This window comes from Colletotrichum navitas (genome assembly GCF_030913465.1).
Source record: "Colletotrichum navitas strain CBS 125086 chromosome Unknown LY79scaffold_133, whole genome shotgun sequence".
NCBI classification, from domain to species: domain Eukaryota; kingdom Fungi; phylum Ascomycota; class Sordariomycetes; order Glomerellales; family Glomerellaceae; genus Colletotrichum; species Colletotrichum navitas.
The window spans coordinates 39,368-65,111 of record NW_026850679.1 but is presented as its reverse complement, the minus strand read 5'-3'; the positions used below and the strand labels follow the sequence as shown (position 1 = coordinate 65,111).

The 25,744-nt window shown below is 50.6% G+C and overlaps 8 protein-coding genes and 1 non-coding gene across 9 annotated transcripts; 7 read left to right on the top strand and 2 right to left on the bottom strand.

Annotated features, from left to right (window-relative positions):
- Nucleotides 1–4,016: 4,016 nt before the first annotated feature.
- LY79DRAFT_528575 (uncharacterized protein) lies at nt 4,017–4,417 on the top strand (the record flags this gene model as incomplete). Its single annotated transcript, XM_060556047.1, has 2 exons — nt 4,017–4,148; nt 4,202–4,417. 2 exons carry the CDS (start codon nt 4,017–4,019, stop codon nt 4,415–4,417), a joined length of 348 nt encoding a protein of 115 aa, XP_060407728.1.
- Nucleotides 4,418–6,335: 1,918 nt separating this feature from the next.
- Nucleotides 6,336–7,264, bottom strand: LY79DRAFT_85877 (uncharacterized protein). Its single transcript, XM_060565170.1, has 3 exons — nt 6,889–7,264; nt 6,654–6,820; nt 6,336–6,593 (listed from the first exon to the last, which is right to left on the bottom strand). Exons 1-3 carry the CDS (start codon nt 7,132–7,134, stop codon nt 6,551–6,553), a joined length of 456 nt encoding a protein of 151 aa, XP_060407727.1. The 5' UTR covers nt 7,135–7,264; the 3' UTR covers nt 6,336–6,550.
- Nucleotides 7,265–9,302: 2,038 nt separating this feature from the next.
- LY79DRAFT_618936 (major facilitator superfamily transporter) lies at nt 9,303–11,437 on the top strand. Its single transcript, XM_060562030.1, has 8 exons — nt 9,303–9,604; nt 9,661–9,690; nt 9,745–9,817; nt 9,882–9,924; nt 9,988–10,042; nt 10,098–10,640; nt 10,701–10,964; nt 11,030–11,437. Exons 1-8 carry the CDS (start codon nt 9,422–9,424, stop codon nt 11,300–11,302), a joined length of 1,464 nt encoding a protein of 487 aa, XP_060407726.1. The 5' UTR covers nt 9,303–9,421; the 3' UTR covers nt 11,303–11,437.
- Nucleotides 11,438–11,583: 146 nt separating this feature from the next.
- On the top strand, nt 11,584–12,278 carry LY79DRAFT_85851 (uncharacterized protein). The gene has a single exon (XM_060565168.1). The coding sequence runs from the start codon at nt 11,694–11,696 to the stop codon at nt 12,162–12,164; it is 471 nt and encodes a 156-aa protein (XP_060407725.1). The 5' UTR covers nt 11,584–11,693; the 3' UTR covers nt 12,165–12,278.
- Nucleotides 12,279–12,748, top strand: LY79DRAFT_85852 (uncharacterized protein). Its single transcript, XM_060565169.1, has one exon. It carries the CDS (start codon nt 12,393–12,395, stop codon nt 12,654–12,656), a length of 264 nt encoding a protein of 87 aa, XP_060407724.1. The 5' UTR covers nt 12,279–12,392; the 3' UTR covers nt 12,657–12,748.
- Nucleotides 12,749–13,046: 298 nt separating this feature from the next.
- On the top strand, nt 13,047–13,138 carry LY79DRAFT_t271. Its single transcript has one exon. It is a non-coding gene; the product is annotated as a tRNA-Glu (tRNA).
- Nucleotides 13,139–17,775: 4,637 nt separating this feature from the next.
- Nucleotides 17,776–18,387, top strand: LY79DRAFT_528573 (uncharacterized protein; the record flags this gene model as incomplete). Its single annotated transcript, XM_060556046.1, has 2 exons — nt 17,776–18,004; nt 18,068–18,387. The coding sequence occupies 2 exons, from the start codon at nt 17,776–17,778 to the stop codon at nt 18,385–18,387; spliced, it is 549 nt and encodes a 182-aa protein (XP_060407723.1).
- Nucleotides 18,388–18,793: 406 nt separating this feature from the next.
- Nucleotides 18,794–20,582, bottom strand: LY79DRAFT_528565 (uncharacterized protein; the record flags this gene model as incomplete). The annotated part of the gene is made up of 5 exons (XM_060556044.1): nt 18,794–19,114; nt 19,196–19,468; nt 19,540–19,770; nt 19,820–20,375; nt 20,425–20,582. The coding sequence occupies 5 exons, from the start codon at nt 20,580–20,582 to the stop codon at nt 18,794–18,796; spliced, it is 1,539 nt and encodes a 512-aa protein (XP_060407722.1).
- Nucleotides 20,583–22,739: 2,157 nt separating this feature from the next.
- LY79DRAFT_85628 (uncharacterized protein) lies at nt 22,740–24,016 on the top strand. The gene is made up of 2 exons (XM_060565167.1): nt 22,740–23,264; nt 23,317–24,016. Exons 1-2 carry the CDS (start codon nt 23,156–23,158, stop codon nt 23,865–23,867), a joined length of 660 nt encoding a protein of 219 aa, XP_060407721.1. The 5' UTR covers nt 22,740–23,155; the 3' UTR covers nt 23,868–24,016.
- The last annotated feature ends 1,728 nt before the right edge of the window (nt 24,017–25,744 follow it).

Genomic DNA, 25,744 nt, shown 5'->3' with positions numbered 1-25,744 from the left:
GGCCGAGCACAGCATCACTAGTTTCACCGATCTTCTTAGTCATAACTACTTCGAGGCAGGATGTACAAGGGGCTTGGTCGATCTGGAACAGACTTGAGATACCTCGTGGGCGCAGTACGGCGGAAATTACCATGCGAACGCGGCTAATTCCCCGTCACGGATGAACTTTCACCCTTGTGGAACGCATCTGAATATGGCCTGCGATTGGGGCAGAAAGAACAGTCAGTCAACGGGACGGAATCTAATTAGAGAAATACATTCGTAAGCCTTTGAATTGAACTTCAGTAGCTACAGCCTCGATGCCACTGTTCATCGTTTACTGATGATGCAGGGCACTCGGTTTGAGGGGGGAAAGGGCCCAAGACAATACCGCCATCGGAACCCGTCCACGTGTTAGATCGAACCGTTGCTCGGTCCAGCAGTTCAGGCAGCGTCCCTACTGCAACAGCAAGTCACACCGACCCAATTGTCAAAACCTGCTGTGAGCCCTGGTCTTGGTTCTCCCTTGATCAAAGAGTGGAACTCGCCTCGGGATCGCGAGATTGAACATGCACTGACCCCTTTCACCCCTGTCAAACCCTGGTTTTACAGCAAAATATTTGAATATGCTTTCACCATGTCAGTCGCCACCATCAAGACCAAAGGTCCGTGTACACTCAAACTCCGTTATCATGATCCGAAGACATGCTTGTGATTCGGGACAAAGTGCGAGCATCAGGAACACTTCAAGAGAGTTTGTGCCCCGCGCCGTCTACAGTCCGAACAACAGTCCGAACAACAGTCCGAACGACTCCAGTAACTGAACGTTCTTTGTCTGGCCCATCCCCAGACGTCAAACAGCATTGAAGAACTGCCAAGAGAACCGTACCATCGCTCTCCCCCAGTTCTTCTTACCTACCTACCGAAGACCAAACAATTTGAAATCCGCACCTGCCCACCCCTGCGCTCATACCCGCTTGTCGGGGAATTTAGACTAAACAAATGCAAACGAGGTCAACAACCGTACCCATGTCTTGATTAACGATGCGGAGAATGGGGACGGACAGCGAGATAAAGACGGGAAGAGCCTATTGTATCCATCAGTTAACACCCTTCGCACACGCAGTACCATGTTCTACTACTGGGAAATCCTGCAGATATCTGCATGCCAACAGTACCCGCAGTTGCTTGGGCCCCTTCACTCTGTGAATGTATGCCTCGCCCGCAACATAGTGACATCTGAGAGGAGAAGAAGAGGCAATGCTCTGACGCTAGTCCAAATACGCGATTGCTTTCATACCACTCCGTAGACCATCAAACAGTAGAACATAAGCCAGCAAAGACTCCAAACAAGTTTCACCATGCCAAACACGGTGTTCTGGCTTTCAGGACTTCTATTAAGTTGCCAAAGGAGAAAGACGTCACTGATTTGCCTCGCCATGAAGGAGAAGCCAGTGATAAGCACGTTCTTGAAACCCACACATATGCTTGGTGCGCTTGCTTGGTGCGCTGTCATTGCACCTAGTGGCGAAGTGCCACCCGAAAACGCCTCGTCGGATGTTGTTCAGATGAAATATAAGCCCCTTGATGGAGAACCTTATCATTAGTGGTCGTCTGATTGCCCTCTCTTCGTCCGTGCAGTCCCCGCCTCTTTCACCTTGAGAGCGCGTCCCGTTTTACCGCTACATGTCACATGATGTGGCCTCCTAGCTGCAATAACATACTCTGAGAATTTATATCCGTAAATCAGTTCAGATCTATAAGTAATATTACTTTGCAAGACAATGCTTCATAGTCGTGTATCTATTAATGCTAAGGAGTGAGTCTCATAATAAAATGTCACTTGTCTGTGAAATACACTCTGCTATGTTTACGCCTAGAGCGCGTATGACTGAAAGAAAGGCAGACGCATCGTCAACAGTTGAATTCAGTACAACAAGAAACTCAAGCCAATCGATAATCAGGACTTATTGTATGAGGCCGTGGTTATACCCTAAAGACATCATTGTGAAACGAATGAAGCTTTATAAGAACTAGAATATACGACAAAAGCCAGCATAAGACCCAGAGACTGGCATGCGATACTCGTGTGATAATGTGCATTAGATCAAAGTACGAGCTTTGCTGTATTACATCACACGGAGGGCACCAAGTGTCATCGTTGCTTATCCTCACTGCCGAAGCTCAAGCGTCTATCTTCAATACGGTCATGGCGAACACTAGTTCTCCAGCATTCACGACAAACATGAAGTCGCATCTTTCCTCTCTAACCAACCCCCCAACCCCCCAACAGAGCCCTACTGCTTGATGTCTGCGATCCTGACTCCTAGCAATGATAAGATACAGGAATATCTTAGGCTGCACTGAGGTTTTATCGAATGATGTTTCGGCATCGGTTCACCCACCAATGCTTGCCCCACGCAGATCGACAGGACAAGCTCAGCGAAAGCTTCGAATCGATACACACCCTAACCACATTGTTTTTTTGCAGTCATTACCCGCAGTTCTGCTGTTGGTATGCCCCCACCCCCTGCTCCCTAGGTCGACCTGGCCTAAAGAACTACTTTGGAGTACAGGCCCAAGCCGTCAGACACAGCAGTATAGCCCGACTGAGTGAGGGGGCAATTCTTAATTGTTTGAGATTAGACTCCACGGTATTGTCCGTGTCGTCATTTTATCTGAGATAATGCCTTCGAACTGGGCTGTAACCTGATCAATCCAGATAGTAGCTGATGACGGCACCACTAGATGAATCAGGTGGATGGATCAGCCCAGACTTCTATCTATTTGCTGCGGAACAGGCCAGAATCTGGATATTTTGGATTCTTTTTGTATCTGAATAGAACGGACCATGATTGCCATTGAGACGTAGGTCTCGCTAAACCCCCTTCTTCACTCTTGTACCCTTGGCCATTCAATCTGGGAGGCCTGCCTCTCAAAGCAGCCGCCACATTTTCCGACTAAGACCATCGCTCAACAAGGCCCCGAGAAGAACTTTGGAGGAATTTCGGCGGTGGTACAACATGGCAAAGCATGTGGAAGAGCTCGAAAGGCTTAGCCTGACCATATGTTTACGGTGATGAAATATTTGATTACCGCCTGTCCCATTGAGCGGCGACGTCTATACAGTTTTTGCCGAGGGCAATCAAAAAGAGAGCAAAACTTGGTATGATCTTAACACTCCGAGCGAGTGGTCGGCAACAGAAGTAACCTCGAGGTATTCCGGGGAAAGGGTCAAAGACGACAGACTTCCTTGCTGAGGTTGCAGGTCACGTAGCACAGTATCGGAAGCTTGGGAATCCATAATAGGACAGACACACCGCAACATTCGCTGAAATAACAATCTTGGTGATGATAGTAGGTTGAGAAATATCGCGGTGATTAGTGTCTAGCTATGCACCATAATACTACATATGCTGTGATGAACCACAGTGTCTAATCATTTGTGCGTAAAGTAGTTGTCCTATTAAGAATCTACGTATGAACCACAATTCAAGGCGGTCCGTGCAGGTGATACGCCACATCTGTAGCGGCCGCCACTGATACTAGCGACACGAAGCCATTCCAGCTTCACGACATATGCATTACTGAGAGGCTTAATTCTTACATACAATTGATGCGAGAAATTCTCGTCGCGCAGTTCCTGCTTGGACTCGCTCTGCTTGATATTGCATGAGTAGACGTTGAAAGTCCTCAGCGGTATGCTCGCTCCTATCGGCGTTGCCGGAATGTCTAAATATGGATCGGCGGACCCGTACTCGACGTGGCTGAAATTTATATTACTTTTCTTCAAAAATACCTCTCTTCAATTGGCTGATAGTACACAGACCTACGGATACAGCGAGAGAATTTAACATTTTCATGTATAAAGCTTGGTCGAATTGCCTGGATACGCTGGTCTCCCACTTAGACAGAACTCAGTCAGTTTGACAAATTGATCACTTTACATTCATTACTCACGCCAGACAAAACCGACTTTTCGCGACTTTTCCAAGTTTCACAAGAGAATAAGAAAAAATCATAGTATCAATTTCAAAATGAAAAGCCCTATCATCAACACCATCGTCCTCGCCCTGGCCGCCAGCGTGCAGCTTGTCGAGGGTTGCGCCTGGTACCACAGGTGCCGCTGCAATATGGCCGACGGCAGGCCTGACAACAATGCCACGACGGTAAGATTGAATCTACTAGACTAGATCATTAAAGTATTGACTCAATCTTTTAGCTGGCATGCGCCGATCTGCGCCAAAACGTCACCGGCGCAGATGGCCGCCACAGCACCGCCTACCTCACCACTTTCGACGCGAACGGCACGACGTGGTGCAACTACGGAAGCAACGGCAAGGTGTATTACTACCCTAACAACTGCGATTTCCGCGAGGCCTGCACCACGATGGGTGCTGCCGGTCCGGACTCTTCGTGCGAGGACAAGCAGAATTAACGAGTTGATGCGTGGTTGAAGCAGACACCATGCTAAGTTTGACGGATGGAATCTCAATATCCATGGGTGGGTGGAGCAAAAAGACCAACAGAAACCAAACGAAAAGTTTTCCTTCTTTGAATATATATTTTTAGCCGAGAGATTTAGCTTAGTGGTCTACTAGACATTGAGTGCCGCAGGGACTGCCGTGTATACGGGTCGTATACGAGTCAGTCGCATCGGTATGTACATATATATATTGTGTACCCTGTGAATAGACACATGGGAACTAGAGCACACCAGTTGTGGTCATTATGGCTGAACCCCGTGTTCCAATAGATCGTGGCAGCAAGGACATGTATCCCCGCCAGTACATGTAATGATATTCACAAAAAAACACATTGAATAGTAGCTAGATGGAGGTTTTATTGCTCAACAGCTAGAACAAGGATATCTATGCCAACTTCGTAGTAGGTTTATTCGACTTTTGCACTGGTGGTGGCACATATGCTAGCCAGCTTTAATGATCTGCACGCCTGAATAAAGAATCTTAGACATTTAACAGTATAATGCGTGGAATGGCCACATCGCTCCTCGTCTAAATGATCTAGACCATTAACGCAATCTCTCCAGCCAGTGACTCCTTCAGTACCCTTCTTGAAGTTACCAATCAGGCAAAATGAGTTTAGCTTTGCGGTAAAGTCTCCCTGTGCGAATGATGCGGCCCGGCATCTCACAACCGCCTAATTTACAACCAAACCTTCTAATCTTGGGTTTGCAGTAAGCAGCTCTGTACATTGGCGTGCGCTATAACTGCATTTCGGCGACCGCCGACCCGACAAGTACAGGAGTCGACATCAGTTCCAAGCAACACCAGCGACTGTAGTCGCGTGGGCTCAATAGATGTGACTAAAGCGGTACGTCGCGGGTTGTTAGACAGTCTATCGTGTTGATGACAGCCTCGCATGACTTCATTTAACGAATCATGGAAACACCGGCATGGCCAACTTCAGAGTACGGTTATCACAGTGCTATTCTTCTCAAATGAGAAGGCGACTAAATAGATGTACCAATTCCAGGAGGAGGTTCAGAGTTGAATTTGGGATGAACAGAAGATAGGGCCACATTGACTCCTTCGCTGCAGCAAGGCGGCCAACAGGGCAGTCAAACAATTTGTAATTGGAGCAGGACAGGTGCTTGGAAATACACGCGTCAACATCTAACTTCACAATTGGCAATGTCGCCATGCCATCTCTGTAACTGAGCGTAACGACGCTAGTCAAAATATGGCTCTGTACAGTTCTAGGCCCTGCTCCGTACTTAGAGAGCCACGCGATTTCCCCATGGGGTTACGCAATGCTGGGTTGAGCAAGCTGGATCATGGACCTTGCTGGGTTTCTCCTCTCTCTTCTCCCTTCTTTCCGAATACAGATAGCTCTGGAGGGGTAGCCAATTTGTCGTAGGTCGAGACAAGCCCCCAAGCATATGGTACGGTGTTCCCCCCGTTGTCAAGGACGGAGTTTGGTCCCTGGCCAGCTCTTTCACCGACCTGGAAACGGGTTTCAATTCGAACTTTATCAACTGGTTTAAGTTGCGCACTAGGCATATCGCGGTAGCAGGTAGGTGGCTGGGCCTTGGTTTGAGGTGGGGAAGAGGAGAAGGATGACGGGTTCGTCAACCGACCAAACGCGCACGCCACACCAACGGAACTATCGCCAAGGAGGGGGGAAGGTTGGCTCTCTTCCACTCTTAGTGCACAAATTGGAGACAGGGGTACCTATTGCTTGCATATCCACTGAGGGGGGCGATCAAGTATACCTAGCCCGTTTCTCCTGCATAGATCTGTGTTTCTGCATGAGGGACGAAACGTGTATTATTTGACTAGTGATATAGCCCGCTTCTAGACGTTCTGACGATACCTTCAACCATAGTCGACTACTTTCTCATTCATATCTGCGGCGTTAGAATCGGGCTGAACTTTGTGACTCGCTGCTGAGTACAGCTGATCATGTTGCGTCCCCTTAACTTACCACTCGATCCTCTTTCCCATTTTCCCCCTCTCGCCAAGAGACCGAGAGCAAGCGCTAGGCGTGCATGCCCAGCTCGGTCTTCTGACGCTCGGCGCTCTTGGCCTTCCACTGGACTCTCGACTTTTCACACCAGTAATTGCTTGGCTGGAGATGACCCAATCCGGCGTCTTTACAAGTCAACACGAAAGGAACGCAAGAATTATGCCTCATAATCCCCAAGCAAGTACCTCGTTCGCCACGCCGGTTCAAACACATCCCGCCCCAGGCCCAGGTTGGCATTGGAGAAGCTGACAGAAGTGCATGCCGTTGTTCCTGAGGAGTGACAAAATTGAGGTCCGATAGCATGGGCCTCGGTGGGGTTCAAGATCCGGGGAATCCTCGCTGCGTCGCCTGCCTGCCATCCACATGTCAACCTGTTTTTGAAATTTCCGAGGGCGCGCAATTGGGTTAGAACCCCCTCACCTCACCTGGCCGGAATGGGGCTCTCCCCAACGCGTTCGTCCTGTCTGCCGGCTTATCTTCATTATGGAGCGTGCTGCTCTGGCCCGCTCTGGAGGATACCCAAGAGCACGATGAGACTGCAGCCGTTGCCATGGAAGCCCATTGGGTTAGTTCACGGTGCGTGTGGTGTTTCGCAAGGATGCGTAGGTCAGGCTGCCCATCCTGGATGGACATCTGCGATCCCACATAATGGTCAGACACTGACATGCTTGCGTGCTACTATAAACACCAAGCACATCCATGATTGGTTTACCGCCGACTTCAATCCCATTGACGGACCAATGGAGCCGGGGAACCTTCCGAGAAGCTGAAGACTGAACATGGGAATTCAAGTGGGTGGCCTTCGCTAGGTCAACTAGTTAATCACTGGCCCGCTGCTCTGGGATAGTCCGTGTGGCTCTCCAGGGTTTGGGGGCTTTTTATTATGGTATTTGCGGGAAAACTTAACGTCAAGGCCTGCGGCGTCGCCGTTCTAGTGACCTTACCCGTCAGCTTGGTCTCGGCGGCTTTGCAACTTCTAGCCTCAATCGAAGTATTCTAGAGCGCCGCGCCATGAGAGGGCTTGACCACGTCCGACATGATTTATTGCTATTATGAGAACAAGGAGGGCTACTCAAGACGTGCTGATCACACGAGACACACACGCAAGTTGCACAAGCACGCCACCTGCGCAAAACCCTAAATTACTCCTCCGTCGGTGAGCAAGGAAGCAAGCTATTTTGTACACCGCGTCCAGCGTGCTGGCTAATCTTGGGAATGACTAGTTGGCACTGGTTGGGGCTGCTTGGCGCGCGATGCCATTGTCTTGGAACCCGCATCGAAGGCCGCTCTCAGCAACAGCAACCTTTGGTGGTGCTTCACACATCTCGACTGCATGTTACCCCGCGGTCCCCGTTCCACTTCCGTATCTGTGTCTTTGCCTCTTGCTGCGGCTCCCCTCTTCACCCCATGGAGGGCTTTCTCTCAGCCGCCTAACCGAAAGAAGGCCGAGCAAGAGGGTCGTCATCAACAACATCTAATCCTCACCGCCAGCCAATACTCCCTTTACCCCGGATGGAAACAACATGCACAGCCCCAGACACACCACCCCGGCCACGGCACAAAGCGGGCGCCTCCGGGTGGACCTAGGTACCCCGGGAAAGGGATTGCAACGGGCATCCTGCCTATCTCATCGTTCTGGCCCTTGTCACTGGACAAACTACGAGAGGCTTCCAACTGATGACCCGGGGCGAGTCATCAAGTTGCAGAGCCAAGGAAAGGCCTCCTAACACGGGTACAGGTAGAATACCAGTGCAATTTAGTCAGCGGCCAGTGAGTTAAGCCTATTTTAGAAGGCACTACCACCACTGCTACTGCTACTGCCACTGCCACTGCCACTACTGCCTACGTCTATAACCTATACAAAAAACGCCCTTTTTGCTGTAAATCTACTATTACTAATAGACGCCTATAATACATAAGATTAAGCCCTTATATCTAACTTTTAAAGAGCAATAGTAAGATATATAAATTTACTATTATAATAAAGGTATTACTTTTTACTTAAAGAGGTTATATAATATAATAAATTTTTAAATTATAGCTATTATCTCTATTTTACTTTAACTTTAGATTACTTAAATCTAAAGAGTTTTTAACTTTATGTAACTTTCTAAATCTTGGCCTTTTTATTAGTTAGTAGGGTCAGAATATTGTTTTTGTAGGCGCTAACATAATGTATGCTGAAATAGGCTTAACTCACTGGCCGCCGACTAAATTGCACCGGTATTCTACCCGTGCCCCCTAACACCACCGAGGAATTTGCTTCCTCCGGCAGTTCATCTTCCTGCCAGCGCCATACGACAAGAAGGTGATGGGTCAATGCCTCTGATCGACACCAAGCTTGGCCAAGGAGCTTGAGCACCTTGCTTACCAGGAGAACGACGTGACATGACACAAGCTTGGATCCTCTTGGTTGCCGACTTCAACAGCACAAGAGATTCATTCATGGATCTTCCTTGGCTGTAGACCGTTGAGAATAGCTGCTAGTCAGCGGGCACGCGGCTAGAGCTCCGCTCGTGCATCTCCCAGGATTATTTGCCATCCATACAGGCAGACCGTTCTTGGGAGACCAATAAGTTCTTGGGTGTTCGGAACATGTCGGGGATGGCTTGACAATCAATGACCAGAGCTCACTTTACGATGAGATTGTCATGATGCGTGTGTGTATCCCCAGATACTATCTCATACATATCCCTGGTGGATCCGGGGAACAACACGGGGTTGCAACATGGAGAAGTTTTCGAGGGTGTCTTTACCAGTTTCCAAGCCTGGGCATCCCCCATCATGGATGAGTACATAAGGGCCGCCATTCCCAAGAGGATATAGCCAGAAGAGTGCTGGCTTCATGGTGCTCTGAGCTCAGCGACACCCAGTAGTTATCCCGGCTCTCTTCTCCTTCTACATCTTTTTTGCACCAAGACTTCTGTGAAGTCTTACGCCTTATTAATTCACCATGGCTCGAAACGACCCCGTTGACGCTGACAGGGTGAAGGACGCTGAGCCTCAGATCTTCGAGGATCTGAACCCCGAAAAGCCAATCCCCCGTAACACGAGCAAAGTAGACTATTCCGGCGCGCAGGAGAAGACTGATCCAAAGGAAATCGCCCTAGTGAAGAAGCTGGACAGATGGATCATGGTATGCACCATCCTTTTCCGTAGACCCATCGATCACTGACTAACAAATGTGTGTAGCCAATGCTCTGGTCAATGTACTGGCTCAACGTAGGTACCGTCATGGTGTCTCGTCACTTGTCATGATACTGACTTGGACTACAGTACCTGGATCGCAATGCCATTGCGCTGGCACGCCTTAATAACCTTGAAGAAGACCTCAATCTCACTGGATCTCGTACGTTGATATACTTTCCGGAAATGTACGACGAGTGCCAGCTAATTACTCATGTCATTTGAAGAGTACCAGACTTGTGTGTCGATTCTCTTCGTTGGTTACATTTTGTATGTTTTCAATCATATGTATTACGCTATTCATTGCATCAAGTGCTAATAGTAATGCTACAGGGGCCAGATTCCATCGAATATGTTCCTCACTCGCACTCGCCCAAGCCGGTACATGGTACGATCAGTAGCCATAAACATAACTATGCCATGGAGCTAACTTTATCTTATAGGGTATCATGATGATGCTCTGGGCGGTTGTCAGTGCTCTGACTGCTGTATCCAAGGACTTCACTGGTCTGCTTCTTACCCGATTCTTCCTTGGAGTCACAGAAGCCCCCTACTACCCTGGAGCTGTCTATTTGCTTTCCATCTTTTACACCCGTAAGGAGGTCGCGACCCGCATCGCTATTTTGTACACCGGAAACATCCTCGCTACCGCCTTCGCTGGCCTTATCGCTGCGGGTATCTTCCATGGAATGGACGGCACTGGAGGCCTTGCTGGCTGGAAGTGGTTGTTCATCCTGCAAGGCGCGGTGACCTTTGTCGTTGCTTTGGTCGGATTCTTCCTTCTCCCCGACTTTCCCCTGACCACCAAGTGGCTGACACAGGATGAGCGCGATCTCGCTCACAACCGAATGGAACTCGACACTGTGGATAACAAAGGAGAGACCAGCACCTGGAAAGGTCTGGGCCAGGCTACCAAGGACCCAATGGTGTGGATTTTCTGCGCCATGGCGCATATGCACCTTGCTGCCAACGGTTTCAAGAACTTTGTAAGATCCCCCCGCTCCCATATGAAAAATCTGAGTGGGATACTAACATTGACATGATAGTTTCCCACCGTCGTCGAGACCCTTGGCTTCAACACAACCATCACCCTGGTCCTCACCTGCCCTCCATACCTCATCGCCGGCGCCATCACTGTCGCTGTTTCTTGGTCATCTGGCAAGTTCAACGAGCGAACTTGGCACATCACTATTTCCAAAGCCGTTGCTGTCGTTGGCTTCGTTTCGGCATGCGCCACTCTCAACACCGTCGGCAGATATGTGTCAATGGTAATTTTCACCATTGGAACGTATGGCGTCAACAGTCTCATTGTAAGTGGATTGGGGATTGAGTTGGAGAAGCAGAGGGATACAGTTTAGCTAATATGATGTCCCAGCTTGGTTGGTGCGGCAGTGTCTGCGGACAGACCAAAGAGAAGAAAGCGGCCGCAATTGCTTGCGTTACAATGGTTATGAACATCAGCTTTATCTGGACACCTTACCTCTGGCCCAGCAGCGACGAGCCTCGCTACGTTATTGCCATGTCAAGCAGTGCTGCTTTCAGCGTCGCAACAGCCGCCCTTGCGTGGCTCGCTAAGATTATTGTGAAGAGGCGGAATGCGAGACTAAGGGCATCTAATGACGAAGCCACCGCCTTCTACGTCTATTAGAGGACAAGGCAATGGGGTTTACCTCTTTCGTTGTTAGCCTTCGGCATGAGACTGCTCTATGGCCTGGGGCCGTTTTGGCGCTTGTATTCTGCGATTGGATCAGGTCTCATTCTTGCTCTATGCTTTAGCTCCATGATAAAAAAGGGACGCTGTTAAGTACCAAGACATTGACATTTTATGGTGTGATCATTGCTAGCAAACGGGACGTGTGAGTCACGCAGACCAACCATAAAAATCTAGATCGAATCTTTCAAACCAGCATATGCTTGATGTCTGGACGGCAGCGATAGAAATGGCATTTCATCTGAATACGGGTTCCAGTGCGTTCAAAGTTTTTTATAATGGAGCGGTCCAAGGCCAACCGAAAGTAAGCTCCGAAAACTAGGGCAGGATGCATCATCTGCAAATGGGTGAGACATCTTCGACGGCACTGGCAGCAGTGAGGTTCAAGGAAAGGCCGAAACTCACAGCTTTCCCCGCGATAGGAAATGACACATACGTTGCGATGAGGAAAACCAACCTGCCAGAATTGCGCCAAGTCCAGGAAAGAATGCAAGGGATATGTTCAAAAGCCAACCTCCGCGATATTGTCCTTCCTGAGAGGGCATCGCCGAATTCTGATCAAACCAAACCACGAGACCCTGGGGTTTACCAGCCAACCAAATCGAAAAGGACCATGTCGACTACTGGATGGCATTCAGCAAAGAGTATACACTATTCCCCTGATAGCTCACGACACACGTACTCCCACGAATCGCCCGCGAAGACCCTGCTCTTCGCCATGCCACCTTTGCTATCGGCGCGGCTACTCTCGGTAGCGACAGCCGCGTTCAACGCACGTCAAGCAAAGATCCATTTATAAAAGAGGCTTCCTAGCACCACGGACGATCAATCTTGCTCATCCAGCCCGGAGCAGAAGACAACAAATGTATGCCCCGCGTGCTGTTGTCATGCTTGTTGTTTATCACGTTCCAAGCCTTCAATAAAACAATAAGGCGAGGACGTATACCAAACACGGCTGTAGTATGCTGGATCAACATGAGACAGGGAACCAGTGGAGATTCCGCCCCCATAACTAATCAATTAGTTTATGCCGAGCTCTCGACGCTTCACACTCCAGTCGTGGAATATCAAGGAATACCACCCACTAGAGACCGATACATGGGTACCATGGCGCTGCCGTGGGAAAGGAAGTCGATACGCTGTTGATGAGCTCTCAGATTCGTTCGGGAACATTCCTGATGCCCGTCGGTGGTGGGATGTTGTGCAGAATCATATTGCAACCCAGAAAATATGTACTTGCCATTGCAGATCGAAGGCATTCCTGCATTTTGGCAACAAATCATATATCTAAGGAGCAGATGCGGGGATGTGGGGGTATTCGAGGCTGTTCGCTGCAATATCAAATATAAGCCAGAACACTAAGGCTCAGTTGAGTAGGGACTGCAATGGTCCTTTCGGGGCAGTTTAGCTCAACAAAGACTTGGTCATGTACTAAGATGAGAGCTGGGGGAGAGATTATGTCTTGTCGGGAGAAATGGCGGATTGTAGGCAAGCTAGGATTACCAACCAGATGTGGATAGTGTCTTCTACCTTCTCACTTTATGTAGTAAGAGACTACACACACACACACATTTGGAACTTTGACACAAATGGGTAGTCGGGTAAATATCTTCAACAGAGCACAGCATCTAATTATATATCCTATCACACCAACTGAATTCAAGCCACAGTATCATAATTGTCCCATATAGTCCAGTGGTTAGGATACTCCGCTTTCATATAGCGTTATGATAGCGTTCCGGAGAGACCCGAGTTCGAACCTCGGTGTGGGAACAATCTTTTTGGAAGAGTCCTCACGGACGGACTTGAATCCGTGTTGTAGGAAAATAGAGAACAGCTTTGATGTTTATTTAGGAGCAGGCTACATGGAGGGCAGGTAACGGAGTAAGTAATAGTGTTTATTACTGTTTAGCTGACCCCTTTAGACACTCTTATGTTTCACGTGAGCGTAGAGAATTGTGAGTTTGTACAGCATTATTGCGTGCGTGATGCCCTAGAAGCCCTTCAAGAGACTAATCATCTCAAGAAAGTGTTATTTAGCGCTAAGCAGAAGAGGCTTTTTAGAGAAGCACGTACATCCAACAACCACACACAAATCATACCCGTCAGTGGCTATGTCCTAGAAAGTTGTATCCAAGACCTGAAACTTTCACCACTTTGCATATATAGCAGTCTACCCTAATACTTCTCTGAGAAAAGGAGAGTCCTCTTGCTGCCTTCTATACATCTATATAAGGCATGAAAGATGTCTACATCGTTCCAACTCGTACGTCAACATTCCTACACAGAAGAAGTTATGTTAAGGGATACGGTGGAAGAAATGATGGATTGCCTAAAACCACAAGCCACTGTAGGAAGAATCTAGTCATCTGAGACATTCGGCGCTAATAGTAGTCCGGTGTATTCTCAGGAAATGAATGTTGCAGGCTAAGGTCGATGGTCCTTATGGCAAAGTGTGAAAGGCTGATCTGGGCGTGGAAAGTGAGCAAGGTGACATAAAGACGAGGGTGAATTGTCTTGTATCGGCATTCAGCCTGAATAGAATATACGTAACAGTCTCCTCACCTCAAGAATCGGTGTCGGTTCTCTCTGATGTGAGCGCTTCTGGAAAAAGGGGTTTCAAATCTATTCCTTACTTAGCCTTTGCCACATGGCGAGGACGAATTTTATCCCGCGTCTGCCGTTCATTGAATAAGAATAGAAGGGCATAATTGGATTGGATTGGACCGGCTGATAAAGATGTAATGAAGCAATCATTGTTGCCGGCAGTCGTCTGGTAATGACGATGATTCGGCACATTATGGGCTTCGGTTTCCATTAGCGGCTTGCAACCTTCTGTGATGGCCGGGCTGCAAGAAAGCCCTGTGAAGTCAAGGGAGGTTCAAATAAACATGTGTATAGTAGTAAACTGACGACATAAATGAAAGAAAGTTCATCGGAACATTCACTTTCGCTCTAAGTCAATTTTTACTTTTAGAACTGCAACCAACATATATTAATATAACCCCCATGATCCCGCACCCGCGGAAGACCGTAAATGTATATAAGCAGACTGGTTCACAAAGCATATTTATTCACACTCAAACCCAACTGATAAGACTAGCGTACTACAAGGAAGCAAGAATACCAACATGCTCTATAGATGCTGCATCTGGAAAAGGTCTAGTGAAAAGTCTCCGAAAGCACGTTGAAAAAATCCCGTCGCAGACCAGGCAAGTTTCTTGATATTGAGTGAAGGAGAAACGGGGCGATGCTCGAATGGGTCTGCGAAGAGCTTTGATATCCATCGCATGGATCATAATAAGGTCTCGGAGTAAGGAAGAGAGATGCGGCAACGTCTGAACAAAAGCTGACAGACGGGTACCGAAGGAATCAGAATCGTCAACAAACAGGGTTGCGGCACGGCGGTTGCACAAGCATAAATGCACAAAGTCCCAGAGGCCGGCGTCTAGTGTGCAGGGCCTGGTGGCTAGCTCTGTTACACCTACGACGACTGACAGCCGGAAAGCCAGGGCCTAGTCCTGCTTTAGGAAAGCCATGGGCACCGATGATCGGCCTCAACCTCAACGGACCGTCAAAGAAAGACGCGAGGTGCGCGACTCAGTTTCCCCTTCTAGACCCTTGAGCTTGCAGACGGGCGGTCGGTGAAAGGAGCCGCAAGCACATTCAGCCGCAAATGTCGAAGGTACAGGTAATAAAACTCACATAATCCATTCAAGCAATCAATGCTCGAGGAAACGGACAAGCTAGCCCCCCAAAACTATGATGAGAAAAAGTGGCGCAACGACACGCAATTTAACCTCGACGGGAAATTATGATAAACTGATTAAGAAGTTTGCTTCGATCATGGACTACGTAGTAATCTTGTTACCCTGTTTACAGACCGGGGGTCCACCTCATTAGCGTTTCGCTGTCAACACCGCCAGAAGAAATGAAAGGAAGAGAGACGGGGGCACGGATATTGCATGGCATACGGATACCACCGGCGCGGTTGAGAGGGGAGAAGACCACCAGCACTATGTCAAAAGGCTATTCCCAAAGCCACTCCGCCCCAATAACTAACTGTGGGAAATATGATGCCGGTCGAGGTGGCGATTATCGACGTCAACCAACTTCACGGCCAAAGTAGCTAGTGTGGTAACCCCAAGCAGCTAGAGGGGTTATCAGTCCATTCTTGGTGGTAGAAGGCAAAGCTGGAAAAGGGCGGCTTGCTCGGCCAATTCGTCGAGCCACATCGCCGGCGCATCCCTGCACCGCTCCTAGCAAAGCGCCCGCCGGACACTATCTTAAGCGGGGTCCAGCTTCGAGGGGCTTTGCCAATAATGTCCAGACCGTCGTTAGCTCTGGTATCATAGAGTTAAGTCAAAGAGAGTTAAATCAGAGAGTTGGCCAGTCACAGGCCAGACCCTCTGCTGTTCCACCTAGCTCAAGCCAGTCCGAAATACGAACAGTTCCTGCTCTAAAAACAGGTAGCGCGGCTGTTTGCTCTCCTTCGTGAACTGCTCGCGCCATGGTGTATATGTTTGGCAGGGTCGAATGTGGCATGAATGCGATTTGATTCGTCGCCAACATCCACGCACACGAGCAACTGATCCAATCGTCAGACGCATTCCTCTCCTCTCCCTTGAAAAATGCTCCTGCAAGAAGATCCGGTAGGAGGGGCGGGTGGAAGAAGCACATTCATTCGCCTGGGCAGGTCGGCATCAAAGACAGCCGCCCACCAACCAGTCTGCGTTGTTCCTCCCACCATCCATCAACATCCCCAAAAGGTGACACCCGTTTGTCATTATTGGCATGATTGGAACAGAGCACACCGCCGCCTACGCTACATAGGTTGCACACACGCCTTGGCCGGATGTAGAGGGAAGTGGAGGGAAGAGGAGGGAAGAGGGGATGCATTGCAGTGTTTCCTCTGCGTGATGTGGTGGCAATATTCCCCGCACGAAGCTAATCCCCTTTAGTAAGGTGATGCTTGGCCGCCATGTTCCTGCATCCGCCTCGTCCGTCCCTTACTTCCTAGTCGCCTCTCAGCGTGGCAAACCGGGCTATCCTAAGTAGTTGATTCATTGACATCTTGAAAGACGATCAAGTGACATTTCGGCGACGCTCGTCCTGGTTCCTGGCTTCTGAGGCGTTGAGATGTCCGGTCCAACCAACTCAGACACAATGCAGGTCTCCCATGACTGAAATACACCAAAACGGCCAGCCACGGCCAGCCACGGCCAGCCATCGGGCCAAGTCACTTTCCAGATCCAAAGGTCCCGAACTCTTATTACAGTCAGTCACCTTCCGTCAACTGATCATATGAGCATCAAACATCATCCCATCACAATGGTCTTGAGCTATCATAGGCCGCACAAATAGCAGCAGGAATTAGCGGCTAGCTGTGGCCAAGAAACGATCCCGTTGTCTTGCCCCAGATTTTCCATCTCGTCAACTGAGTGCCGGAAAACATCATTGACTGGGACGGAACCGCCCTCGGTCGTATGATCGGGGTGGTCTCATACGGACGATCCAGGTTCCCAACTCCGCAAAAGCGCCGTCATAAACCTGCAGCATGCCACATTTCTCTCGGCAATCGATCACCATCACATGTCGAGCAAGGCGAATTTACCTAAAAAGGACCTACTAATGGTTTGCTTTACACACGCCACCACCACGATGACAGTGCCCCCTTGCAACACACGCGAGCGTTTGTATGGCTCAATCTATCGGAGGAGGCTATCCAATCTGGCATCACAGCCCGATGGTCACCCGCGCCGTCGCCCTGAAGTCCGCAGACCACTCGCAGGCTGAGGATGGCGCGGGGTCCCTCGACCCAAGGACAGCCACATCGGCCTTATTGTTGCTCGGCACTATTTCATCATATCGTTACAACGCGCGCGATGTGTACACATGTGCGATTCCTCCTGGTGACTGATACAAGGCAAGGATCTCATTCTATCCACTTCCCCAGATTCTTCCGCCATTGATTGCTCTCGTCCTTCCAGGTTTCTGCTTGCCTAGTCGAAACTTGCGGTTGAGAAGTGACTGGGGATGACGATTGGCGTAAAGGACAGAAAGGGAAATACTCCACTTTGTGCTTGTCCGTATCTTCCGAGCTGTAATCAAATAGGCCGGTCAGGTTCATCTAATAGTGTTTGGTCTCCTTGCAAACTCACTCGTAGACCCGCCTATACCTAATTGGACGGGAAGTATTGAGTTTGCAGCCATTCTCTAGATGATCATCTACATAAGGCCCTGCTTCCCTCAGTCCCATCCCTCTCCTCGTCGTCCATCGCCTCTCATCCACATTCGCTTGTCTCGATCAAACTGACACTCGTTGTCTTCTGTTGTTGCACACGGCCCACTTGAACTCCTTATTAATATCACCGCACACTCACCCCTACCAACACCCAACGACAGTCAAGATGAAGTACTCCTTCGCCCTCGCCTCCCTCATCGCCGTCGCCGCCGCCCAGTCCGGCTCGAGCCCCATCCCCGAGTGCGCTCAGAAGTGCTTGGCCGATGCCACCGCCTCGGCCACCTCTTGCAAGGCAGGCGACTACGCCTGCACCTGCGAGCCCGCCAACAAGGCCGCCATCTCGTCCGCCGCCACCAGCTGCGTGATCGCAGCCTGCGGCGTTGACACGGCCCTGAGTACGTGGCGACAATGGTCGATCCGGACCGCCCCATGATCATTAGAAGCTAACCATCCTCCAGACCAGGTTCTCCCTGCCTCCGACAAGCTTTGCGCCGACGCTGCCGCCGGTGGCGGTGCTGCTGCTAGCTCTGCTCCGGCCGCCGCATCATCCGCTGCCGCCGCCACCTCTGCCGCTGCCTCCTCTGCCGCTGCTTCTTCTGCCGCTGCCTCTTCTGCCGCCGCCTCCTCGGCTGTCGCCGCCACAACCAGCCACGCTGCCGCTACTCCTACTGCCAGTGCCAATGCCACTGCGCCCACCACTCCCGTCCAGGCCGGCGCCGCTGGCATTGCTCCTGTCGGAGGTTTGGCCATGCTCATCCTCGGTGCTCTTGCCATCTAAGCCAAGTCTGGATACTCATATTAAATATGAGGGCCCATTCTGAGCTGGCTGCCAGGGTGGGCCGGCTTTACTGTTTGCTTGGGGTTGAGACGTAAGCTCAAAGGGGTGGACCATGATTGATGCTGTATCAGTAATAAACCATAGGCTAAACAGAGCTATGTATTGTGTCCCATTTTAATACTTGGGACATGGGGCAGCGCATGCCATTCACACAAAATCAGCTCGGTACACAGCTTAAAAAAATAATATGACTCCTGAGTTTTTTTTTTTCTACGTATATCTGTCTTGAATGAATTTCAGCTGGTGCAGGGTGTCATTCTTAATTAAAATCGCCTTCCCTAAATGACTCTTATTACATTTACTGAGGGGAATGGGCATGGTACAAGAACCTACCACTGACTCATGCCTAAACAAAAGCCCGCAAGAATGATAGAACGAAAGCACACGGTGCTACAGTCGCAGCCCAAGGCCAGCCTATCGAAGAGGAAGGCATTGTTCCTGAACTGTGTGGTACGTTCATCAGGATGCTGGCCTGCTTGTCAACGTCAGGACACTTCCCATCGAGCAGGTCTTGCATGCTTGATCTCTTCTTCACGGCAGCCGACCCGTCCGGCATGCACTCTCCCGACTCGTACCCGCGACGGAATTGAAGTGCGTTCGCAAACATTCGTGCCTTTTGGTCCGTGGTGAAGCCGTCCCGCGGCGTCTTGCCACGGCACGAAGAGTACTGTTTGCGAAGCGAGTCGTGTTAGCGCTGCCGTCTTCCAGTGGCAAACACGCCAAGATGGGAGACATGGGGATGGCTTACGCTCATGTAGTTGTTCACGTCCACTGCTGGCCCGCCTGCGCACGTTACTTGCGAACATTGGAAGACTACGTCCCGTTTGCCAGACGTTTGTGTGGCGTTGGTCAAGCCGCTTTGGATAAGGCATTCCTGGCCAACCTCGTTGAACGTGTGGCCCAAGCCAAACCAGTGGCCGACATCGTGGACGAGCGTCGTGGCATCGACTCCCTGCACACGCGCCTCTTCGATTACAATGCCGTCTACATCGTCGAGCTTCTCGTTGGGAAAGGTGGCATACTGTCTTTTAATGTCAGCTCATTTCTTATGCCTGGGCTGCAGATGTCAGAGCAGGAAAGCATAGGGCTTACACTGTTCAGTTCTCGGTCATCCTTACCACCGTCGCGGATGCCGTTCACCATCCAGACCGTGAGCACCAGCTTTCCGGGGGCGCGGGTCCGATTTTGCCATTCTCTGAGCTTGTGCTCGCGTCGCGAGACCTTTGACCAATCCTCATTCGCCTTCGGCTCCCACCAATTCAGCGCCATGAGGCGAAAGTTGATCCTCACTGCTCCCAATGCCTCATTAAGAGTATCGACCTGCTCAATATCAGCCGTGAGAACTTCTGTCATTGGGCCTAAAAGAACCCACTTGTGCCTCGACTCTGGCTTCCAGTTCATTGGGGCGAGCAGCTGTCGGCGATGTTCTCATGTAGTGAAAGTAGACTGCGACCTCCAGCGATTCAACGGCTTTGCAATTGTCGAAGCCGCGGAGATCCCTCGTTACGAGCGGGACCCACTCAAGAACGCTGTCGATGAAACTTTTCGACTTGGTCAACGTCTCCGCGTACTTGTTCTGGCATTGTGAAGTGCTTGGCGGAATCGACAGCTTTCCTACGTCCACTGGCGCCGGATCCTTGTTGACGAAATATTCAAAGTACGCCGTCTCGAGAACAGCAATTGCCTTGGCGTTCTTCTCGTTCATGCCCTGGTCAGGAATGCTAACGGCGAGCTCGGCATTCAGTTCATCAACACTCGAAACGTCGGGAGGTGTTAGTATATCGGACTCGGGCATAGCTCTAAGGGCCGTGTCATCAACAGCGCTGAAGCCATCGGAGGGTTGTGCGCGGAAAGAGGCTACAGTAGCTAGTTCTGGCGACGAAATCGTGCCCGTGGCCGCATCGGAATCGAGCGAGCCGGTCCCGGATCTTGGACAGTCAGTAAGTCTTTGCCACCAAGGATGTGCGGAAGACCTACAATCGTGTTGATGCATTCCGATCAGTGCTACTCGCTGATCCTCGAATCCCGGAAACCTGTGGCTGGCCAGCGGTAGCGGCAACTGATGCCTGTGTCTGGCCAGAGACCATGCCGTCGGCTACTCGAGATGAATCAGGCCGTTCCTGACTGCCCTGCATTTTGTTAGAAATTGGGATGTTCGGTGACGGTTTAATTGTCTCTTTGCCCTCCTGAAACTTGAATTGATGCTTCCATCGAGACCGGAGCCCTGCAACAGGCAAAGGTGCCCTCACTGGTGTCGAGACTTGCTGAGGTTGGGCACTTCGTCCTTGGCCTTCTCTCCCTGCATGACGGGTCCTCTTGACGCAGCAACTACTGGTGCAGGGTTTGGTGCCGGCTCGGCCGGGATTACACCGCTCGTGGAAGAGATTTTGAGTCTTACAGAAATTCGTGCTGAGCTCAGGGGAGCACTTGTTGCCAGTGGTCTCAGAGTTGCCTCTGATTTACCGGGCTCACTGCCACGAATCGCATCTATGGGATTTGTTAGCCTGTTAAGATACTCGATATCCTGGCTGAAGTTTACGTCCGCGGCAAGGGCGTGGCAATCGGAAAGGTGTTAGTACCTCGAGAGCTCGCAGATGCGGGCGATGCTGCAAGTTCTACGGAAGAAGAAGCCGCCGATGCATGATGAGTTGACGAAAGGCTAAAATTCTGAGCAACGCCCCCGACAGACAGCGTCACAATGATGAGAACGAGGCAGGGGGCTCGCATGATGAAAGAGAACCGAGTAACGAGGAGACTTGGAATTCATGAGAGACCCGAAAACTGTAGAAAATCCTTTGCACTCAGACGCAACAGCTTCAGAGATTTAGTGATGTTATTATGCCGCATCATCAGAGCTCGCGGCACTGGCACAGCTCCTCGGGCCCTCCCACAACCGTTCCAAGCAATACAGTCTGGTGTTCCAGACTGGCTCAAGGCGCCATAGCAGCCGCCATCTGGGGGTAATTTGGACGCATTCAGACGCTTCCGAACAGCCACAGCATGATGCAGCTCAGCTGCAGGCCCTGGTGGCTTTTACCAAGCCTCTTGGTACGAAACAGAGTCGAGTCAGCTGCATTGGGAATATGCCAGGTGCAGCCTATGCGGCTACTCTTGGCAGGGAAAGTCCTGTCCATAAGGCAATAAGTTAACAATAATGCAATGATGAGCTTCGGGGCGCAATGCAAAGGAGCAATAGCTTTGTTCGGTTTGATGTGGCAGTGTACTTAGCCTTCGCCCCTATCTATAACCAGGAGAAGATGGCCAAGAGGTGTACAACAAAGAGATGCTCCATTAAGTTATATGAACATGACAGACCAATGCAACTGGCTTCTGCTTATGGTTACGATGCAGGGCTGGACGCATACATACACGTGTCGACTTACATGCTATGCAACCGATGAGGCGCACTAAGCTGTAAATCCCCATAAACAGGACGGGTAGACAGGTGCCACAGGTTTCAGCTCCAGGTTCTTTAAACGCTTGCGGCCCGCCAGTGAGGGGTGGATGAAGGGACGAACCCGCCTGCAACGAAGCAATCTTATGTCGGCTTTGTCAGCGACATCCCGCAAACGCTCCAAACTCAAGGGAAGGGCGAACTTTCTTCTAGCCTACCAACTGACGCTGGCACTAGTCCGCTTGAGTCACCTTTGCTGCGCACACCAGAGACGTTAGCCAGGCCAGGTTAATCAAACATCAGCCCCATTTCTCGCTTCAAAAATGGAACCGTTCCGATGGTGATGGCCGCTCTAGGGCCACAGAAGTAGGAGCGTATTAAGCAGCCCAACGTCGGACGAGCACTGTTTGGGTAAATCTATCACAAAGCAGAGCGAGGAGAGGAATGTGTCTATACATCTTCCCAGGTAGTGATATACTAAAGCCTTTTGTCAGCATATTGGTCCGAGTTCTATGCCCCTTCTCTTACCTTTTCTTGGATCGCCTATGTGACACTTTTAACATGTCGCGGAGAACAAGACAACTCCGGTATTCGCAGGAGTTTACAAATGCCATCGGATTCTCAGAGTCTTCTCTCGTATTTCTTGACCGATATAAATATGTCGACATAGTTGATATCGTCTGAAACTTTCTACATCATCTGGCGTCAACCCGCAACGACCTGTGTTCGAAGCTGGCCATCGCCACGCAATGCCATCGACAAGCCTTCTGAACGATTAGCCCACGGCCCTGGAATGAAAGGTCTCTATAAATTGACCGAACGAGACGCAAGTGGTATGCTTTTTTGAAGCATGACAAAGGCTACATGGGCAGAGGCCATGCCTCGAGCTGGTCACCGCAGCTGCGCGGTTCGACACCATGATTAAGTCACAGAGGGCACTTCCGAGAAACCGAACCGAGTTTGGCTTCCTGGCGACTTTGTTGCACTCTACTACGCGCAGAGGACTTCGCAAGGAGGCCTATCCATCACCGAAATAGTTCTGCCTTCGCTTAAAGCAAGCGGGATACTAGGCGTGCCCGGTATATTCCATCCATCACAGATCGAAGGCTGGCGGCATGCTGTGAGGGGTGTCCATGACAGGGGTGGTTTAATCTACGCTTAGCTGTGGCACGCTGGTCGTCGGGCAACGATTCCGCACATGACGGGGTCCCCCACATTGAGTGTTTCTGCGACGCCGTGGGATGATGAGAAGTTTGCCTTCCGAGACCTCGTCACGAAGGCAACGACATCGTATAAGGATCATCCACCTCAGTCATGTCCCTGGATGACATGGAACGCACCATTGCCGACTTTTTCACCGTAGCTAGGACCGCCATCGAAATTGGATTCGATGGTGTTGAGATCAACAGCGGTAATAGTAACCGTAAGTTGATGGATCATGAATCTGAACCACCTTCGGCCGACTAACAGTCTAGTCCTTGACCAGTTTCTTCACTCAAATATCAACAAACGGACAGACGCGTACGGTGGCAGCCCGGAAAAGCGAGCTAGGTTCCCACTGGACCTTCTATCGGTTGTCGCCAGCGCAATCGGCCCTTCCAACGTCGGTATTCGCTTGGAGCCGACGGGAATCGACAATCACACCCGCGGAACCGAACGGATAGAGACTTGGGCCTATCTCTGCTCCCAAATCGCCCGGAACTACGTCGGCAAAGACCGCTTATCTTATGTGCATTTCATCGAGCCCCGGTTCGACCGCATCGATTCCGAGGCGGAAAAGGATGGCTTTTATCTCAATTGGAGTTCGCCAGAGGTCTCAAGTCTTCATTTCCGGCAGATCCTTGAGGGAACGCCCGTCTTCAGTTGCGGCGGCTGGGGTTCTGTAAATTTTAAGCAGGTACTGGAGCGTGGATGGGATGCAATTGCGTTTGCCACATGGTTCGTGAGCAGCCTCGACTTGCCCGCCCGTCTTATGAACGGCGCTCCGCTGCATGCTTATGACCGAAGCCGGTTTTACGGCTCTTAGGACGGCGTGAGAGGACCGGATATGTTGATTATCCCACGTTTAAGCACGTGACTATTATCGAACATGGTCAAGTTACCATAAAGTGAGAGCCATATTAAGGCACAAGTTCAAGAAACCGCGGTGCATTGAACCTTTCTAAACATGATCTCGCCACTGAAGTTATTCTGAGCCCCTCCTTAATTATAAATTCTTCAACCCAACTTCAGTACGAACGTAAAATACTCACCAGCAAACAGGTCTAAATGAAAGTCAAGAAGAGAATCAACAATTTTGTACTTCAGCCTCATGCCATCTCAACGGCGCACGTACTGTCCATGTCCAACCGCGAAACATCGGTCCATCGGGCATGGTACCCTATTCAAACCCTTACATCCATTCCCTCAAGGGAGTGGCCATAGTCGTAGCTAGGGTACGAGACCGTGGTTGAAGTAGACTCATCAGACTTACGAGTCTCGAACGTAGTCGGTTTCGGCGACATACTGGACACGGACGGCGTTACCAAAGATGGCAGCGCACTGGCAACCGTGGTGCCCAGGGAACCTGAAGTTGGTTCCTCCGAAGTGGAAGGATAGGCTCCGTAACCATCCGCGATACTGGAAATGGAAGGGGTAACAAGAGTTGGCAAGGCGTCTGAGACGGTCGTCCCTGGTAAAGACTCGGACGTGTAAGCACCGGGGATGTCAGAAGCGCTGCTCGAAACGAGGGTCGGCTTGACACTGCCCACTGTTGTTCCTAGAGAAGACGATGAGGACAATTCGTATTCATCGGTGGCGGTAGTGAAAGTGCTTGTGGCCGTGGGGGTGGCCAAACTTGGCAAAGCGCTCTGGACAGTGGTTCCTGGTGTGGCAGTGGACCCCGTCAACAACTCTGTGTCTGTTGTGCAGGGCAACTTGGAGCCAGAGCTGAAGGTCGCACCTGTGGTGGGCACCTCCGAGCTGGGTTTGAAGGTTGCGCCCGTGGTAGGTGCCCTTTTGGAAGAAGTCGTTTCAGTACCAACTCCAGGGACGGTGACAGTCGTGTTGAGCCATGCTGAGGTGGAAGTTGTCCCGTAGCTAAGAGAATGGGAGAGACGAATGGAACTACTCGACGAGAGCGAGGGGAACGCGCTGGATACTCCGGTTCCGCTACTGGTAGATGAGTATCCAGTGCCAGTGCTGCGAGGGATAGTGTTGGTGATAGTGACAACCATGGTGGTTTTCACAGTTGTAACCGAGGCCGAAACTGGGAGCGTAGAGGCTGCCGGGAGCTGGGAGGAGACAGTTGTGTTGATGACCCTTACGGTGGTGTACGTCGTGACCGTGTAGGACGGCCCTGAGGAGGTGGTGGCATTGGGCCCGATGACAGTGGCTGGAGGAGGAGGGATGCTGATGCTAGGAATGGTGGGGATCGTCACATCGTCTGTGGTTGACGAGCCAGTGCTGGTTGTGCCAAGGGTGCGCGTGATGGGATTCGTAGAATTGCTCCAAAGGCTCGTGGGAAGCGAGGGCCTTGCGCTCGTAACGCTTGTTCCAGCGGTGCCAGTGCCATAGCTGAATGAACTGGAGCTGCCCCAGGACCTGTGTTCCCCATCAGCAACTGCAAGATGTTGAGTAGAGTTGCTGAAGGACTTACGAGGAGGTACCATTCACGGACCATGTAAATGACGAGCTGGGAGTCTTGACACTGGGCAGCTGAGAAGAGACGGTGACTCCAGGGGTTGATGTCTCGATGGTGATTCCGGTTGAAGATGGCCGAGTCAAGCTGGTAGCAGGACCAGTGGCCCAAGACGTGGGTGTATGTGAGGCTTGAGAAGTCGTATTGCTGAGGGTGAAGGGCGGAGGCGGGATGATGCTGGAGGACAACGTCAAGGAGCCCAAGGGCCCAGTTGCCACGGTGGT